The sequence below is a fragment of the Ovis canadensis genome, chromosome X (genome assembly GCF_042477335.2).
Source record: "Ovis canadensis isolate MfBH-ARS-UI-01 breed Bighorn chromosome X, ARS-UI_OviCan_v2, whole genome shotgun sequence".
NCBI classification, from domain to species: domain Eukaryota; kingdom Metazoa; phylum Chordata; class Mammalia; order Artiodactyla; family Bovidae; genus Ovis; species Ovis canadensis.
Genome location: NC_091727.1, coordinates 125021232 through 125039487, shown reverse-complemented (window position 1 = coordinate 125039487; position 18256 = coordinate 125021232). Strand labels below are relative to the sequence as shown.

Genomic DNA, 18256 nt, shown 5'->3' with positions numbered 1-18256 from the left:
TCTTCTTCTGACTCCAGAGGCTTTCTGCTGATACAAAAAACCATTTTCCAAAAAAAAAACCAAAACCAAAAAACCATTTTCCTCATCCCGTTTTGTCTGGTGGCTTCACTAACCTTCGAAGTGTAGGGCTCAATTTATCAGTGACAATTTGACATGGTGTGAGGGGGTCATTAACCAGCCCTCTTTTCTTAAGCTGTCAACCCTGTGCCTGTATTTTGAACTTTATTCTACAGAAAATAAAGAGCAAGTGTGGTCATTTCAGTGATTTGATTAGATACCTCTATTCCCACTTCTCTCTCTCAGCATGATGTTGCATTGGCCAAAAAGTTCGTTCAGGTTTCCTGTAACATCTTTCAGAAAAACCTGAAATAACTTTTTGGCCAACCCAGTACTTTGACTCATTGTTTATATGTTTGCCTCCTCACTTCAATTAAGTTATTCAAAGGGACTTCATACCAACTCTGTGTGGATGCCTGAAAGAGAGAATGAAGATGAAGACATTTACATGTTTCAAATCTAGATAATTTCATGGATAAATGGAAGGGCAAAGGTTCCATCACCTAAGAAAGGATTCACTGAATGAGGAAGAGGATTTGGAGGGCAAAATGGAGCTGGTCTAGGATTAAGAACACAGGCTCTGCTGCCAGACTGCCTAGGTTTGAATCTAGGTTTGCACTTATTAGCTGTATGAACTTGGGAAAATCATTTAACCTCTTTATGCCTTGATATCCCCATTTGTAAGAATGGATAATAGTACTATCCTGTACCACAGGATGGTTGTATCGAATAAGTTAATGGAGGTTATGTACTTAGATTCATGCCTGGCACATAGTAAGTGCTAAATTAGTATTTTTACTTACATTATTTGACATAGGGGATTTAAATGTTTGTGGTACATTTAAAATGTATTCTGAAATTTGGAAAATAAATTACAGGTCTCCTAATAGATAATGGGCTAGAAAGGGAAAAGTCACAGAACTGTGGACAGCATCAATATCAAAGGGATAAAAAGACGAGGATTTGTAAAAGAGACTGAATGACAGTGGGCAGAGAGGGAGGGGGAAATCAGGTAGGCATGCTATCCTGGAAACCAAGAGAGATGTCAAGCTAAGAGATTACAGTGGGACACAGATATTGGACCTGTGAGTACAGAGAGGGGTGGAAGAGAGGAGGGAGAGAGTGCCATTTGGGGAAGAAGATGAAAGAAGAGAGCCAAAGATCAGTATTTCCAGCTCCTCACAAATATTTGTTGAGGGGCATCCCTGTCCAAAAGGCCCCTGGGTAGCCATAGACTCATTCTCTTTGACTACAACTAGGATCAGAGGATAAAGAAGGAGGGTAGATGAGAAGAGGGACTCAAGAACTACTGTGTCTGACAAGACTGAACACCGACCTGGCCAAGTGTCCTGACTCTGAGTGAGGTATCTGGGGCCTTTCCCCATGAGGTTAATCTCATGAGGGTAACGAGAGACCCAGGCATGGCTTTCATCACCAGCCCTTCGCTCCGGAACCCACTGTGAACTGGTCAATATCATTCCCACTACCCACGTCATTGCTCATTCACTTCTTTCTGACAAGTATCCCATCCCCTTCTTTCTTCCTTTCCAGCTTAAAGCCTATTTATTTTCTGAAGTGCTCCTCTCCTGAAACCTCTTTGTCTACTTGTAACCAGATTGGCCTTCCGTATCATCCACATCACACATTTTAGATAATGTAACACACATTTCCTTGCCCCGTTCTATTTCTGTGCCATGTTTGTTGTTAGCATATGGAAAGGAATCAGTACAAGGCAATGTTTGGTGCTCTGGGATAGGACAGCTGGGAGGAGAGTGCTGAGTTTTGTGCTGATATTTCACACTTGAACTGAGTTTGCGACAAGAACCGTAAGTTGAAAAAACTGAGTAACAGTGAGGAACCTGGGGTGAAAAGGAGACAAAGACGACTGTCCTCTAGATAACTATGCATGTGATGTGATGTGAAGGAGGAGGTGGGGGATAATATTATATATGTGTGAGACACAGCCCAGGGACAGAGGAGAACAGGAAAGTCCCTAGTTAGACATGTGTATGTGGGCCACACACAACTATGAGCTTGAGGCTACAGAACAAAGCCCTGAGTCGGTGGGAGCCCTGAAAGGGATGGGACAGGGGGTGTTAGTCATGGCTAAAAAAACCTCATGTGTTTTTATTTAGTGACTTGCTATTGAGATACTTTCAGAGTTTTTCCTTGTGAAGTATTATGCAGCTAGCTCCCTTGGCTTACTTGGGACCAAGTTTAATTACATTTTTCTTTCTGAAAGGCAAACATCACTAGGTTAAGTCTTTTGTGTCCCTTGGAACACAGGAGGCCAGGCCCACTGGGAGGGGTGAATGGGTTGGACAGCCTGTGCATATCTTTTCTCCCCACGAGACTATCCATTTCTTGAGGGCACTCACTGTGTCTTTCAGTTTTATTGTGAGGCATATGATTAGTACTCACATAGAAACTTGAATCAAACTAAAGAGAATGAATCATTCGCTGGAATTCTGTCATGAATGAGTTGTTTTAGATAGACACTACGTGTAACTGTTTTGGTGATTTTCAACTTTGTTGTAAATGTTACTGCTTCTGATGATTCCTTGGTGGTGGCATAGGGGAGTAGAAACAGTGGCTTGGGAGACAGGAAGCTTTTGTGTCAGTTTTGGCTCAGCTGAGGGACCCTGGGCACATCACTTTAGACCAAATGACCTCTAAACTCTATGATTCTGCTCTGTGAGTGAAGTAGACTATGTCAACAGAAAGTCAACACAGATATGGGAGAGGAGAGAATTCACTTCATCATTTTGGTTAATGTGCTGCGATGCGGTCATTCTGACATTTTCTTCCAATGAAGTGGCTGATTTATTTTCTTGACTTGATTGACACTACCCAGGTTTCTGGCCTAGCTCTTTGACCCTGGAATGAGACTCGTAAAATTAAAGCTGTAACTCAGATTATTATAGTGATAAATACCTACTGTTATATTGGGCAATTCAGGTACCAAAGGGTTAATAATATTTTGTATTAATTCTAATGATATGAGTATCATTATTGAATCCTATGTGCCACAAAGTGTATCAGATGTTAAAAAATAATTCTCATTTAAATCTTGCAACAACTGATGAGGTAGGTAATATTAACCTCACTACATAGGTAAGAAAACATGCTCAATTAGGACAAACAACTTTCCTAAGGTCTTGCAGTCTGAACTCTTAGCCACTGTGTGCTAGTATGTGCTTTATATATATTTAAAAATGAATAAATGAAGCACTTCCCTGGTGATCCAGTGGCTGAGACTCTACACTCCAAATGCAGGGGGCTTGGGTAAGATCCCTCGTCAGGGAACTAGATCACATATACCGCAACTAAGAGTTCGCATGCCACAACTAAAGATGCTGCATGCCGCACCTCAGACATGGAGCAGCAAAATAAATAAATATTTAAAATGAGTAAATGATATTAGGCAGTAGAAAATATCAGCGTGGTTTCAACTAGTAGGAACAGGAATAGCACAACTGCCCATATATTGAGTATTCACTATGTCAAACATTGTTCTAAGTAATATACATGGATTATTTCATTTAGTTTTCACTAGAACTCTGAAGTAGGCTCCATCATCATTCCCATTTACAGATGAAGAAACTGAGATTTGGTGAGATTAAGTGACTTATCCAAGGAAGCAAACCTACTAAAACAACTAAGACTCCAAAGCTTCTGATCCTTCTACCACTTCAAGCTGCCTGTAAATAGCAGGGTGACTTTTGCCATTCTCTCCTTTCTTCTCTCATATTGAGTGTTTGAGATTTATAGGTCAGAAACTGTAGGACCCCTCTCTATGCATCATTCACCTTTTCCCAGGCCCTCAGTTTCCCTTCTGTGCTCTGCGATCTCTCTGTGGGACCAAGGGTCAGATAGGGGAAGGGAGAAGCAAGTGCTTTGTTGCTGATTTTCTACAGTCTAAACACAAACAACTTATCGTGTTGTTGAGACTTAATCTCGCTAACTCATCTTTGAGACCAATTTTAATTTGAAGCCATCTGCCACAGACAAATGAGTAATTATGGCAGAGCCCAGAGAGGTGGGCCATGGGGAGAAGGTTGGCTGGGCCTCTTTCCACCTTGCCTGCATTGATGCAAGTGACCAAGAAAGAAAATGGCTTGGGTGGGCTGTTGAGGCCGAGGACAGCAGCTCTACCTCCCTGTTGCTCAAACCCATAGACTCCAGTGAATGAGGAGTGACGACTGTGAGGTCATGGCAGCAGGAGGGAGACGACCGTCATCAAGGCCAGGGAGAAGGAGGTAATCTGTGGGCTGGGCCAGCTCGCTCACCAGCCTCTCCCTTTCACTGTAGTACTGGCAGTGCCTAGTGGTGAATGCCACTTGCCAGCTGGTCTCTCCACACAGCATAACAGGCTAAGTCAAACTGATGGAGTGAAGCCGGAAATAATAGTCACTGAACTCTATCTAGCATGAAATTTTGTTTCCAAAAACTTTAATATATCTTTATCTTATTTCTTCCTCAAAACAGGCCTCTATATTAAGTAGGCATGGATATTGTTAGCTTCATTTTATAGATGAGGAAATTGAGCTATAGGATGATTCAATAACTGGACACTTGGAAAAGACCTTAGGACTTGCCCAAGGTCAGTCAGTCTGTTAGCTATAAGCTGGCTAACATCTCAACCTCAGGAATAGAATCTGTCATTCTGTCTTCTAGAGCAGTGGTTTTCTAGTTCTGCTTGCTCTTCAGGGACTGGAAATGTTTGAAAACCACTTGTCTAGACTAGTATTTCTCACTGAAAGTGTAGTGGGTTGGATTGTATCCCCCTCAAAAGATATGTTCAAGTCTTAATACCTGGCACCTATGAATGTGACCTTCTATGGAAAAAAAGGTGTTTGCAGATGTAATCAGGTTACAATGAGGTAGTTCAGGATTATGGTGGGCCCTTAATCAAATGACTGGTGTCTCTATCAAGGAGAGAGGAGAGGGTTTGGACACAGACACACAGAAGAAGGACACCGAGGAGAACTGCATGTGATGATGGAGGCAGAGATTGGAGTGATACAGCTACAAACCCAGGCATGGGAGATTCTTTCTTAGAGCCTCCAGAAGAAGCCAAGTCTGCCAACACCTGCATTTCAGACTTCCGGGCTCTTGAACTGTGAGAGAATACTCTTACTTTAAGCCACCCAGTTTGTAGTAATTAGTTATGACAGCTGTAGGGAACAAATCCAGAGAGGCACATAGACCTCTTTCCTGGATATGGGTGGGAGTGGGCTTATTAAAATGCTGGTTCCATTTGTATCATTTCTTACTTACAAAACAGAAAGAAACTCGCAGACTTAGACAATGAACTTATGGTTGCTGGGGGAAGGGGAAGGATCGAGAGAAGGGATGGTTAGGGAGTTTGGGATGAACATGTACACATTGTTATATTTAAAATGGACAACCAACAACGAACTACTGTATAGCACAGGGAACTCTGCTCAATGTTATGTGGCAGCCTAGATGGGAGGGGAGTTTGGGGGAGAAAGGATACATGTATATGTATGGCCAAGTCCCTTTGCTGTTCACCTGAAACTATCACAACATTGTTTGCTAATCAACTATACCCAAGTACAAACTAAAAATTATAAAAATGCTGATTCCAGGCCCAAATTCCCAAGATTCTGATTCTGTAGTTATGCAACAGGATTTGCTGCTGCTGCTAAATCACTTCAGTCATGTCCGACTCTGTGCAACCCCACAGATGGCAGCCCACCAGGCTCCCCCGTCCCTGGGATTCTCCAGGCAAGAACACTGCAGTGGGTTGCCATTTCCTTCTCCAATGCATGAAAGGGAAAAGAGAAGGGGAAGTTGCTCAGTCATGTCCGACTCTTCTTGACCCTATGGACTGCAGCCTACCAGGCTCCTCCACCCATGGGATTTCCCAGGCAAGAGTACTGGAGTGGGGTGCCATTGCCTTCTCTGATGCAACAGGGTTTAGGCGTCTTCATTTTGACAAGTTTTCCATAGCACAAAGCTTGATCTTTGAGCCAGTTTTAACCATAGACAGATTCAAGGCTCCTCATGGGACTGGAACTGGATTTGCTTCCCCTACTGATGATGCTACCCTGTCAGTTCCAAGATTCAGTGGGTAAAGGGAGCAAGGTTTGATGGACAAGAAATAGGTTGTATTAAACCTTCTGTATAAACAGTTTTGAGAGACTGCAGAGAATAATGAGATTTATTTCAGTGTTCACCCCCAAGGAATCCCAAGTCCCCCAGGTGGCCAACATCTATCCCTAAGGGAATAGGCTGTAGTGGTTAGGGAGTGGATGCTACCAAGAGGGTTGGTTTTCTAGAGTAGCAAGAAGACCACAGAATAATACACACGCACGCGTGCGCGCACACGCGCACACACACACACACACACACAGTCTTCTACTTATTGTCTGCTTTAGGAAATTTTATCTGATAGAGCATTACCATTTTAACTTTAAGATTTGGTCCCTATTAAAGATGCAGGTGTCCCTGTGAGTGCCAATACTTGAAGCCAGTATCAGCCATTTACGCCCAGCCTCTGGTCTTCATTTGAGAGCAGTTTTTGATAGGCTAGAAGAGGAAGAAGAGCATGATGGTCTGGGGCCAGGGTTGAGCAAAGGGTGTCTGGTTGCCAGCCTGAAGGCAAACTTCTTTGTCAGTAAATCTATAGAGGGCACTAGTTTATGCAGCCAAGACTGAGGGAGCTCAGCTGTTCCCAGTCCTTTAGTGAGCTAGGGGAGGGCCTCTGTGAAAAGGGTCAGGTGTTTGGATTCTGTGTATAGGAGAAGTGCCTTCCTGAGAGTCACCTGCCCAGCTGGACCTGAGGCCCTTTAGGAGTCCTGTGTTTGCTCACATCCCTGAATGCTCCCAGGTAAACAAATCTTGTTTCTATCTCCCAGAAAGGCAGAGCTCCAGCACTGTGACAGCCTGTTGTTATAGTTACTGATATATGACTTATCACAGCAATTGTCAGAGCAATGGCAGAAAATGCAATTTAGCACCAACTGCTCATAGGGGTTGTATGAGAAGAGAAAGGGAAGAGAAAGCTGCTCAACAGACCTGGGGAGGGAGCTAATGGCTTTGTGGATTTATATATATGGTATGATATTTGAGTGTGGACAAAGAAGGTCTTATATTCTCGGTGATTCTGGAAGAAACTTGGTGAAAAACAGCCTGTCCCAAATAGCTTCACCCAGGTTTCATAACCCTGACATTCCACCAGCAGTGCTTCATTCCTGTGAGTTAAGCACTGCTTTTATGAAGGGGAGGATCATGCCTTAAATTATACTGGGTTGGCCAAAACGTTTGTTCAACGAATACATTGTTCAATACATTTCTTGAAAAGGAAAAGATGTCTTTTATTTTAACTTAAAACTAATGAACTTTTTGGCCAATCCAATACTTTAGAATGAGTTTGCCAGGTGCCTTTCTTCCTCAGGGTTTCTAGAGCAATGGGGACTGATGGGAAAAGGGAAAGTAGAAGTGTTAATCTCTGTCATGTCTGACTCTCTGTGACCCTATGGACTGTAGCCCACCAGGCTCCTCTGTCTATGGAAAACTTTAGGCAAGAATACTAGAGTGGGTTGCCATTCCCTTCTCTAGGGGATCTTCTCAATCCAAGGATCGAACCCAGGTCTCCTGCACTGGCAGGTGGATTCTTTACTATCTGAGCCACCAGGACGAGGGGGAGCCCATCATGTTAGGATTTGGCCTACTTTCCAAACTCAGGAATGGGGCTGCTATTGGTAGTGTCCTCTTTGGAAACTCTTCTGTGCTCTGCACTCTTTCAAAACAGTTATGATGCTAAATGGGATTGAATATGAAAGTCCAGGATGTCTTGTTCAAGCAGCTAGCTATGTGCTTTTCCAAGAGATACACATAAGCCCTTCTTGCTCATCAGTAAGTATTTATCTGTCACCCATTATATACTAGGCACTGGGTCAGGTGCAGATGGCAGATACATGAAAACAGTGGGGCATAATTAGATTATGCCTCCCATTTAAGAAACCATCTAATTAAGAAGTCTAGTAAGGCTAGCTTCTTTCCACAAGTAAGGCTGACCTTACATATTTACTATGTGCTTGTTGTCACAGTACATGTGCTTGAAGTAAGGCTGACCATACATATGTGCTATGTGCTTGGTATCAAGTGAAGGGTAGAGTCAACGGCTACATCATTTCAGAGGTGGGCAAGATCATCATGGAGGGGAGTAGCTGAGGAAGTCTTAGTTGAGATTAGCACATTAAATCACCCAGACACTAAGCAGGGCTCTAGACAAAAGGGGCCCAGAACAAATCAGTTGTGATGGGGATGGTGATGTGGACTGGGAGTGGTCTGCTTTGCTGTATATCCAAATCCTATAGACCTGTCCTTTCCAGAGAGGTCATTCATCCTCCAGTGATATATGTGTGTGTGTGTGTGTGTGTGTGTGTGTGTGTGTGTGTGTGTATGTGTTAGTCACTCAGTCGTGTCCGACTCTTTGTGACCCCATGGACTCCTCTGTCCATAGGATTCTCAAGGAAAGAATACTGGAGTGGATTGCCATTTCCTTCTCCCCCTCCACTGAGGTACCCTGTCTCAAAACTCCTGTGCTGGGAGTTCTCAGACTTAACTCAGACAGCCAGGGGAGCAGTATAGCCTAGTGCTTAAGAGGGTGGGTTTAGGGGCCAGGCAGCCTGGGTTTGAATGCTGGCTCTGACATTTATACCATCCTGTGGCTCAATTTGTCTCATCAGTATCATGGGGACAATCAGAATAGTGCCTGTTTCCCAGAGTAGCTGGGAGGATTAAATGGTGTGAGATGCTTAGCATAGTGCAGTTGCATGTGATTCATTCATAAAATAAATATTTATTGAGTGCCTTTGATATTGCAGGTACTCTCCCAGTGCTGGGATATAGTAGTGGAGAAGAGAGATAAGGCCCCTTCTCTCTTGGCACCGTATTAAGTGTTTATTCAGGCCCTTTACCCAAGGAACTTTTAATCTAGTATCTTGTTTTCTGCTCTGTCAATTCCAATTCCTGGTCTGTGAGTTATCAGTTAGCTTATTTTCATTCCTTTTTGTTTAACTAGGCAAGTATTAAAGCTATAAATTCCCTTTAAACTCAGCCTTGATCGTGTCCCATAAGATTTGATGTTGAGTGTTTTCATTATCAGTATTTTTTAAGCACTTTGCAAGTTGGGTTTTGGTTTGTGCTGTTTGTACTTTTTAGTGTATTGTGGTATTCCCTGTTGATGACTGTGTATTTTCTTTGTTCCTACTACATGCCTCTATGTACATATGTGCTCAATCATGTCCAGCTCTTTGCAACCCCATGGATTGCAGCCCACCAGGCTCCTCTGTCCGTGGGATTATTCAGGCAAGAATACTGGAGTGGGTTGCCATTTCCTCCTCCAGGGGGATCTTCCCAACCCAGGGATTGAACCCCAGTCTTCTGCATTGGCAGATGCGTTCTTTACTACTGTGCCACCTGGGAAGCCCATTACATACCCCTACTATGCTCTGAAAGAAGAGAGACAGTGGAGACATTCCTGACTTGTGGCGTTTAGAAGGGCCTAGAGGGAAACAAGACTAGAAAAATCATTAATGAAGGGTACTGAGTGCTAGGCTTTATGGGTTGGCTTCTCTTCTAGTGAAGAGCCTTTGGAGTCACTGAAAGGATGAAAAGGAATGAGAGGATTGTTAAGTTATTTGGGGAAGAATAAGCCATGTCATTGCTGAGGACAGTTTGAGAGAAAGAGAGTCCAGATAGGAGTGCAGATAGAAGCTTTCATGCTAGTCTAGTATCAGTTCAGTTCAGTTCAGTTCAGTTGCTCAGTCATGTCCGACTCTTTGGGACCCCATGAATTGCAGCACACCAGGCCTCCCTGTCCATCACCAACTCCCGGAGTTCACTCAAACTCACATCCATCGAGTCGGTGATGCCATCTCATCCTATGTCATCCCCTTTTCCTCATGCCCCCAATCCCTCCCAGCATCAGAGTCTTTTCCAATAAGTTAACTCTTCTCAGGAGGTGGCCAGAGTACTGGAGCTTCAGCTTTAGCATCATTCCTTCCAATGAACACCCAGGAATGATCTCCTTTAGAATGGACTGGTTGGATCTCCTTGCAGTCCAAGGGACTCTCAAGAGTCTTCTCCAACACCACAGTTCAAAAGCATCAACTCTTCAGCACTCAGCCTTCTTCACAGTCCAACTCTCACATCCATACATGACCACTGGAAAAACCATAGCCTTGACTAGATAGACCTTTGTTGGCAAAGTAATGTCTCTGCTTTTTAATATGCTGTCTAGGTTGGTCATAACTTTTCTTCCAAGGAGTAAGCGTCTTTTAATTTCAGGGCTGCAGTCACCATCTGCAGTGATTTTGGAGCCCAAAAAAATTAAGTCTGATACTGTGTCCACTGTTTCCCCATCTATTTCCCATGAAGTGATGGGACGAGATGCCATGATCTTCAATTTCTGAATGCTGAGCTTTAAGCCAAATGTTTCACTCTCCTCTTTTACTTTCATCAAGAGGCTTTTTAGTTCCTCTTCACTTTCTGCCATAAGGGTGGTGTCATCTGCATATCTGAGGTTATTGATATTTCTCCTGGCAATCTTGATTCCAGCTTGTGCTTCTTCCAGCCCAGCATTTCTCATGATGTACTCTGCATATAAGTTAAATAAGCAGGGTGACAATATACAGACTTGACGTACTCCTTTTCAGAACCAGTCTGTTGTTCCATGTCCAGTTCTAACTGTTGCTTCCTGACCTGCAAACAGATTTCTCAAGAGGCAGGTCAGGTGGTCTGGTATTCCCACCCCTTTCAGAATTTTCCATAGTTTCTTGTGATCCGCACAGTCAAAGGCTTTGGCATAGTCAATAAAGCAGAAAGAGATGTTTTTCTAGAACTCTCTTGCTTTTTTGATGATCCAGCGGATATTAGCAATTCGATCTCTGGTTCCTCTGCCTTTTCTAAAACCAGCTTGAACATCTGGAAGTTCACGGTTCACATATTGCTGAAGCCTGGCTTGGAGAATTTTGAGCATTACTTTACTAGCATGTGAGATGTGTGTAATTGTGGGGTAATTTGAGCATTCTTTGGTGTTCCCTTTCTTTGGATTGGGTAGTCTAGTATAGGGATTCTCAAACATGAGCAGCATCACCGTCACCTGGAGGGCTTTCTGGGCCCCATCCCCAGAATGTCTGATCCAGTCTGATCCAGATCCAGTCTGATCTGGAGGCTTTCACATTTGCTTTTTCTAACAAGTTCCCCTGGTGATGCTAATGCTGATGGTCCAGGAAGCACACTTGGGGAATTGCTCATCTAGGAGAGAGATGATGAGAACCTGAGGCAGAGTGGTGGGAGATGGGTTAGAGAGGAAAAAAAGCACATAAAAGATATTTGGAAGGAAGAACTCAACAGGGCTTGGGGATTGAACATGAAGACAAGGGAGAGGAAGGACTCAAAGGTAACTCCAAAGTATTAAACTTTGTTTCCTCGGAAGATAGGGGAATCACAGAGGCAAAACTCCAAACATCTAGGGGTGCAATGTAGTCACATGAGTGAAACTGAGAGATATGTGTAAGTTCCTGGATCCATCTGCATCTGTGCCACAGCACTCAAGTTTAAAGGCCTCCTGTCCTTCAGGGAAGAGCAGGTGAGGGGAAAACTCAGGTCTGTGTTTCATCTCTCCTTCTCTCAAATGTAACCTTTTAGTAGAGGAAGAAAATGAAGATATCAGGAGGTAGGGAGCATAGAAAGAGTTAGAATATTCTGGAAACGGAGAGCACAATTTTAGGTTGTGTGGATGCTCAGTTGCTTAGTCATGTCCTACTCTTTGTGACCCCAAGGACTGTAGCCCACCAGGCTCCTCTGTCCATGGGATTTCCCAGGCATGAATACTGGAGTGGATTGCCATTTCCTCCTCCAGGGGATCTTCCCTACCCAGGGATCGAACCCATGTATCTTGCATATCCTGCGCTGGCAGGCAGATTCTTTACCAGTATTCCACCTGAGAAGCCTGAGTATTGAATATATGTCAGCAAATACTAATAAGGATAAAACAAATGAGTAAAACTCAGTATGGGCCATGGAGCGTAGCTCTACAATCCCACGTGAGACCACTGGCACTATTTTGGAGAGGAAAGGGTTGCCATTATAGGGCTTCTCAACTCCAGCCTTCCTAACCTTCCTTAGTTTCATTGGCTTTTGACCCTGTGATGCTGTGTTGCCCCTGGTTATTTCCAAGGCTGTAGGGAATTCTTACCTGCTTCTCTCCACTGGGCCGCCTGTAGCTGAGCAGAAGCTCCACAGCACCCACCACTTCCTTGCGGATGGCGTAGAGCAGTGCATCGCCGACGTACACGCTGTGGTTCAGGAGGAGCTCCATGATCTCCAAGTTCTCATTCTCAATGGCAATGAGCAGGGCGCTCCGGCCCAGTGGGTCCATGCAGTTGATGTTGACATTGTAGTAGATCTCGGCCTCCTGGAGGGCCTGCTTCACAGTGGCATAGTCCCCCTTCTCCACAGCATTGAGGAAGGCCTTCTCCTCAGCAGAGAGCTCTGTCTCTGCCCTCACAATCTGCAGGGGGATGCGGTCTCTGTACGGTGAGTAGTTGACCTTTTTGTAGTACAGTTGAGCCATAGTTCATAGCAATTTTGAAACCTAAATGAGGAGATAGAGGGAGATCAAAGATGTTGTTAGATACCTGCAGCTCTCAAGTGGTCAGTTACAGAGGCAGCCTTGCTAGGGACTTGAAAAATCCTTAGCTGTTTTAAAGCTACAATCTTTCTCCTCTTGCAAAGGAGTATATAGAAGAAAGACTCCCAGGCTTTGGGGTCAGAAAGACCTGGGTTCAATCTCTAGCTTTACCAGGTCTGTGACCTTAAAGAAGTTACTCAAGCTCACTGTGCTTCAGTTTATTATTAAGCTTGTTTGTGTAAGTCACTCAGTTGTGTCCAACTCTTTGCAACCCCATGGACTGTAGCCTGGTGGGAAATCTATGGGATTTCCCAGGCAAGAATACTGGAGTGGGCTGCCATACCCTCCTCCAGGGGATCTTCCTGACCCAAGGATTGAACTGGGTCTTCTGCATTGCAGGCAGACTCTTTACCATCTGAGCCACTAGGGAAGCCCTGTTAAGCTTATCAATATTAATAACATTAACAACACCAGGCCCCATGCTAAAGACTAATTACTATCTCATAAAGCTATTGTGAGAGTTAAATGAGATAATGACTGATCACAGTAAAGAGTAAAGAGTAAACCTCCTGAGACATGGCACAAGTTAGTTTTTTCCTTCCCTTCTGCTGTCTGGAAATACTCATGATAATACTTCTGATTGCTGATGCAAAGTTGGACCTCATTTTTGCCTACTCTTTTTTGGACCGTGGGCCTCTGCTAAGTTGTAGGATTACATTTGCAGCTGCCCTGGATGCAGATCCTGGACTGAAATCCTGTCGAAATGCGAACTGAAGCCTTCTTCAGACTGCTGCTCACTGGGGAAGAGGGTACTGACTCCAACAGACTATAGTTATGTATCGCCTCTAGCCCCTCCTGATGTTTTTCCTCCACCACCTAAACCAAGCAGCTGACATATTTGAGAATCTATCTGATTCAATTCTGAGAAGTGACTGATCTGTTTTACATGCAGTATATCTAAAGCCAGATTGTAATAGAAGTGATTTCAAAGCAAAACCTATTAATGCGTTCCTACAATATGTTTAACTTTCTCTGGGAGACCAAGAATAAAAGATAGTCTTTGCCTTTAATTGCATAGAATGAATCACAATATGGAGCTCTGCCTTATAGTTTACAGATTGAATTCGTGCACATTTCTCACTGACTCCTTGTACTAGCCCTATGAGATGGGAATGCTTATCCTCCCCCGGGCAGATGAGGCTCAGACCCATGAGGTGATTGACTCCCCTTTCCCTACCATCCCTGGGACCTCCAGGACTCTCTGGAGGCTGAGGTTGGATGAACTTATCTAAGTGTCTTTCATTACTGAACGGTTTTGTCAGCAAAAAGAAATGGAAATGTGATAAAGGGCTTCTTGTCTCATCTTCTGGATGTAAGAGACAATGAAGACATGTGGCTTCCACAAACATTTGCCTTACTCTTCCAGGTAATTAAATCTCTGCTTTGGCAGAGTGAGCGGCATATATTATACCAAGTGGCATTTGCAATTCATGCACTTGTGATCTTCTGGGAAGTTAGTGTTTGAAGGTTAGTGTTGCCTCTTGCCCTGACCAGGCCCAGATGACAAATTTCTCTCTGCATCCAAATCTCAGGAGAGCAGACTGCTGCTTGGCTGTCTTGAGAAGCACTGATATTTTCTTGTGCTACTTTCAAGTAACTCAGCAATGACTAAAGGGAAGTGGCATTTAGAGGAAGCATTTGTCACTAAACAGCAAATTACTTTAATAATACTAATTGTAGAATGCCTCCCTGCCTCTCTGTCTCCATTATAAAGAAAAAGAGGAGAAAGAAGAGACCGTGAGAGCTCCTGAAAAGAGACTCAACAGCCCAATTCAGTTTACATTTTTAAAAAATTTTTATTTTTACTTTATTTTACTTTACAATACTGTATTGGTTTTGCCATACATTGACACGAATCTACCACGGGTGTACATGAGTTCCCAAACATGGACCCCCCTCCCACCTCCCACCCCACACCATCCCTCTGGATCATCCCCGTGCACCAGCCCCGAGCATCCTGTATCCTGCATCAAACATAGACTGGCGATTCATTTCTTACATGATAGTATACATGTTTCAATGCTATTCTCCAAAATCATCCCACCCTCTCCCTCTCCCTCAGAGTTCAAAAGTCTGCTCTACACATCTGTGTCTCCTTTGCTGTCTCACATACAGGATCATCATTACCATCTTTCTAAATTCCATATCTATGTGTTAGTATACTGTATTGGTGTTTTTCTTTCTGGCTTACTTCACTCTGTATAATCGGTTCCAGTTTCATCCATCTCATTAGAACTGATTCAAATGTATTCTTTTTAATGGCTGAGTAATACTCCATTGTGTATATGTACCACAGCTTTCTTATCCATTCATCTGCTGATGGACATCTAGGTTGTTTCCATGTCCTGGCTATTATAAACAGTGCTGCGATGAACATTGGGGTACATGTGTCTCTTTCTATTCTGGTTTCCTTGGTGTGTATGCCCAGCAGTGGGATTACTGGGTCATAAGGCAGTTCTATCTGCAATTTTTAAGGAATCTCCACACTGTTCTCCATAGTGGCTGTACTAGTTTGCATTCCCACCAACAGTGCAAGAGGGTTCCCTTTTCTCCACACCCTCTCCAGCATTTATTGCTTGCAGACTTTTGGATCACAGCCATTCTGACTGGTGTGAAGTGGTACCTCACTGTGGTCTTGATTTGCATTTCTCTAATAATGGGTGATGTTGAGCATCTTTTCATGTGTTTGTTAGTCATCCGTATGTCTTCTTTGGAGAAATGTCTATTTAGTTCTTTGGCCCATTTCTTGAGTGGGTCATTTATTTTTCTGGAATTGAGCTGCATAAGTTGCTCGTATATTTTTGAGATTAGTTGTATGGGATCTAATTAAAATTAAAAGCTTCTGCACAACAAAGGAAAATATAAGCAAGGTGAAAAGACAGCCTTCTGAATGGGAGAAAATAATAGCAAATGAAGCAACTGACAAACAACTAATCTCAAAAATATACATTTTTAAAATTAATCAACATGAACACAGTGGAAGCCTTCAGCGTGCCTAGCACTGTGCTAGTCACCTTTGGAACAGAAGAAATAAAAACGTCCCTGCCTTCATCATCTCCCACTTGGACCATTCCACACACTTACAATGAGTCATCCTGAGTCCATTCTCTCCCCTTCCAGACTGTCTTCCACACCACCCCCAAGTTAGCCTGCAAAACACAAAGCTGATCCTATTTCACTCTCCTTGGTTCATATCCTGCTGCTTTTGTGATGAAATCAACACTCCTTTCCGAGATCTACTTACTAGGTCTTGGCTTGTGTCTCTTTACCTCTCTAATGTCATTTGAAAGCACCTTCACCCACTATTCTTTTGCCCTGTAAAGCTTCCTTTGATTCTTCCAACTAAATGTCACCTCTTCAGAGATGCCCTCATCAACCACCCTCTATACAGTAGTTCCTTCATATTCTTCTTCTCTCCATTGTAGCCATAGCTTTTTCTCTTCTTTCTTGACGTTAATCAAAATTTCTAGTAACACAGACATATGTCTTTGTCTTCCTGAGTAGTCGTCTATTCAGTCCAATTTGCTTTAAAGCTCAAGTGCAGAGGTTGCATCTATCTTGTTTTTCTAGCATTCATCCAAGCCCAGTTCCTGGCATACCCTGGATGCTGGATATATGTGTGATGAATGAATGAGTAAACCTTCCATGATATTGTTTCATCTCTCTCCTTCTCACCCCAAGTTCTAGCCATACTGAGCAATGTTCTCTGAGTTACCCTTTCATGATCATGTTTGCACATGACTCCATCCTACTTTCTCCATTTAACAAACTCCTCTCTACTTCAGCATCTTGTTTATAGGTCCTACCCTTCTCTGTGAAGCCTTCCCCCGATACCCTCAGAATCTCCCTCTGGGCTCCCCACTGGCACTCAGATCACATTTGTTCTACATCATTCAACTGCATCTTTGTCTTCCTGCTCTTTGTGTAGGGATACCTTGATTCCTGCCTTCCTAGCTCTTACACAGGGTCTGGAACATGACGAGTGCTCAACAAATGGATGTTTAATGAACAAATACAATCTAGCTGAGGGGGTTAGCACAGTCACAAATGAGTACTAGATTTTGTGGTACTGATTTGATGCTTGGAGTTTTCAGAAAGGGCTCTGTGAGGCTGGAAGTCTCAGAGGTTTCATGGAGAAGATAGCTGTTATCCAGTCCTTGAAGAATTAATTTAGTGTTAAAATGTGAGGGTAGTTCAGGTATCACAAGAACAAATGTGGTGGGCTTGATCATAGTCCAGTTGGGATAGTTTGGGGGGCATATTTTTAAGGCTATTAATAGAATACAGGGATTAGAGGTAAACTAAAGTTATAAGGCAACAGCTCAAAACTTGTTTCACTATATTAAAAATGATCTTAAACACTTGACATATATACACTACCATGTGTAAAAGAGAGAACTAATGGGAAGCTATTGTACAGCGCAGAGAGCTCAACTTGGTGCTCTGTGATGACCTAGAAGGGTGGGATAAGGGGGCAGGTGGGATGGGGGGTCCAAGAGTGAGGGGATATATGTTTACATATAGCTAATTCACTTCAGTGTACAGCAGAAGCTAATACAACATTGTAAAGCAATTATACTAAAAAAAATTAAACACACACACACACAAACCAAAAAGAATCCACTTGCTGCCTCTTTGCCACTTAAAAGGCTGTGCTATGATGTGCTTAGTCCCTCAGTTGTGTCTGACTCGTTGCGACCCCATGGACTGTAGCCCACCAGACTCCTCTGTCTATGGGGATGCTCTAGGTAAGAATACTGGAGTGGGTTGCCATGCCCCCCCTGCAAGGGATCTTCCCAACCCAGGGACCAAACCCAGGTCTCCTGCATTGCAGGTGGATTCTATCATCTGAGCCACCAGGAAAGCCCCTTAAGAGACTACTATGGAAGGAAAGGTTAGATGTCTTTTCAGATGGTGTCACTGGTGGTTCTGGGCTAAGTATTACTGCTACAGGAAGGTCTGCGTCCATGTTAGCAAGACACAGCTATAAGGGAAACTGAAGACAAATGTGTCCCAGGGAAAGGTGAGAACACAGGGAACTAACTCAATTGAAGCCCTGTTGAGTGCCAGGCACAATTTCAGGAGTCAGAGTGATAAATTATTCCACTTTGGGGATAATTCATATGTCCTGGGCACTGTGCCATGTACTGGGGCAGCTTTAATACTACTACTGCTTCTAGTAGTAATACTAATGAACGCAACAAGAAGTACATTCATTGAACTCTCACTCTATGCCAGATGTGTGAGTTATAATAGTAAAGAGAGAGGACAGTACAATCATGGTCAATTTGCAACTTGAAGCAAGTATAATTGGATGATCTATACTCAGTTCAGAGTCTAGTGTTACTTTTCATTTCTTGCATTTGAAATTAATCTGGTCTATTGCATTTCCAGTGGGCTGTGTTATGAGAAGCTTCGTGGTATTCCCCTGTAGAGAAAAAACCTCTCCTCCAGAGGTTGCCTGAGAAA

The 18256-nt window shown here is 43.4% G+C and overlaps 1 protein-coding gene across 1 annotated transcript in view; it reads right to left on the bottom strand.

Moving 5' to 3' along the window:
* TRPC5 (transient receptor potential cation channel subfamily C member 5) overlaps nt 1-18256 on the bottom strand; it is a 344513-nt gene that overhangs the window by 174761 nt on the left and 151496 nt on the right. Inside the window, exon 2 of the mRNA XM_070290886.1 lies at nt 12293-12691. Within this exon, the coding sequence (XP_070146987.1) occupies nt 12293-12670 (378 nt within the window). The 5' untranslated portion in view covers nt 12671-12691. The remainder of the gene's footprint in view (nt 1-12292; nt 12692-18256) is intronic.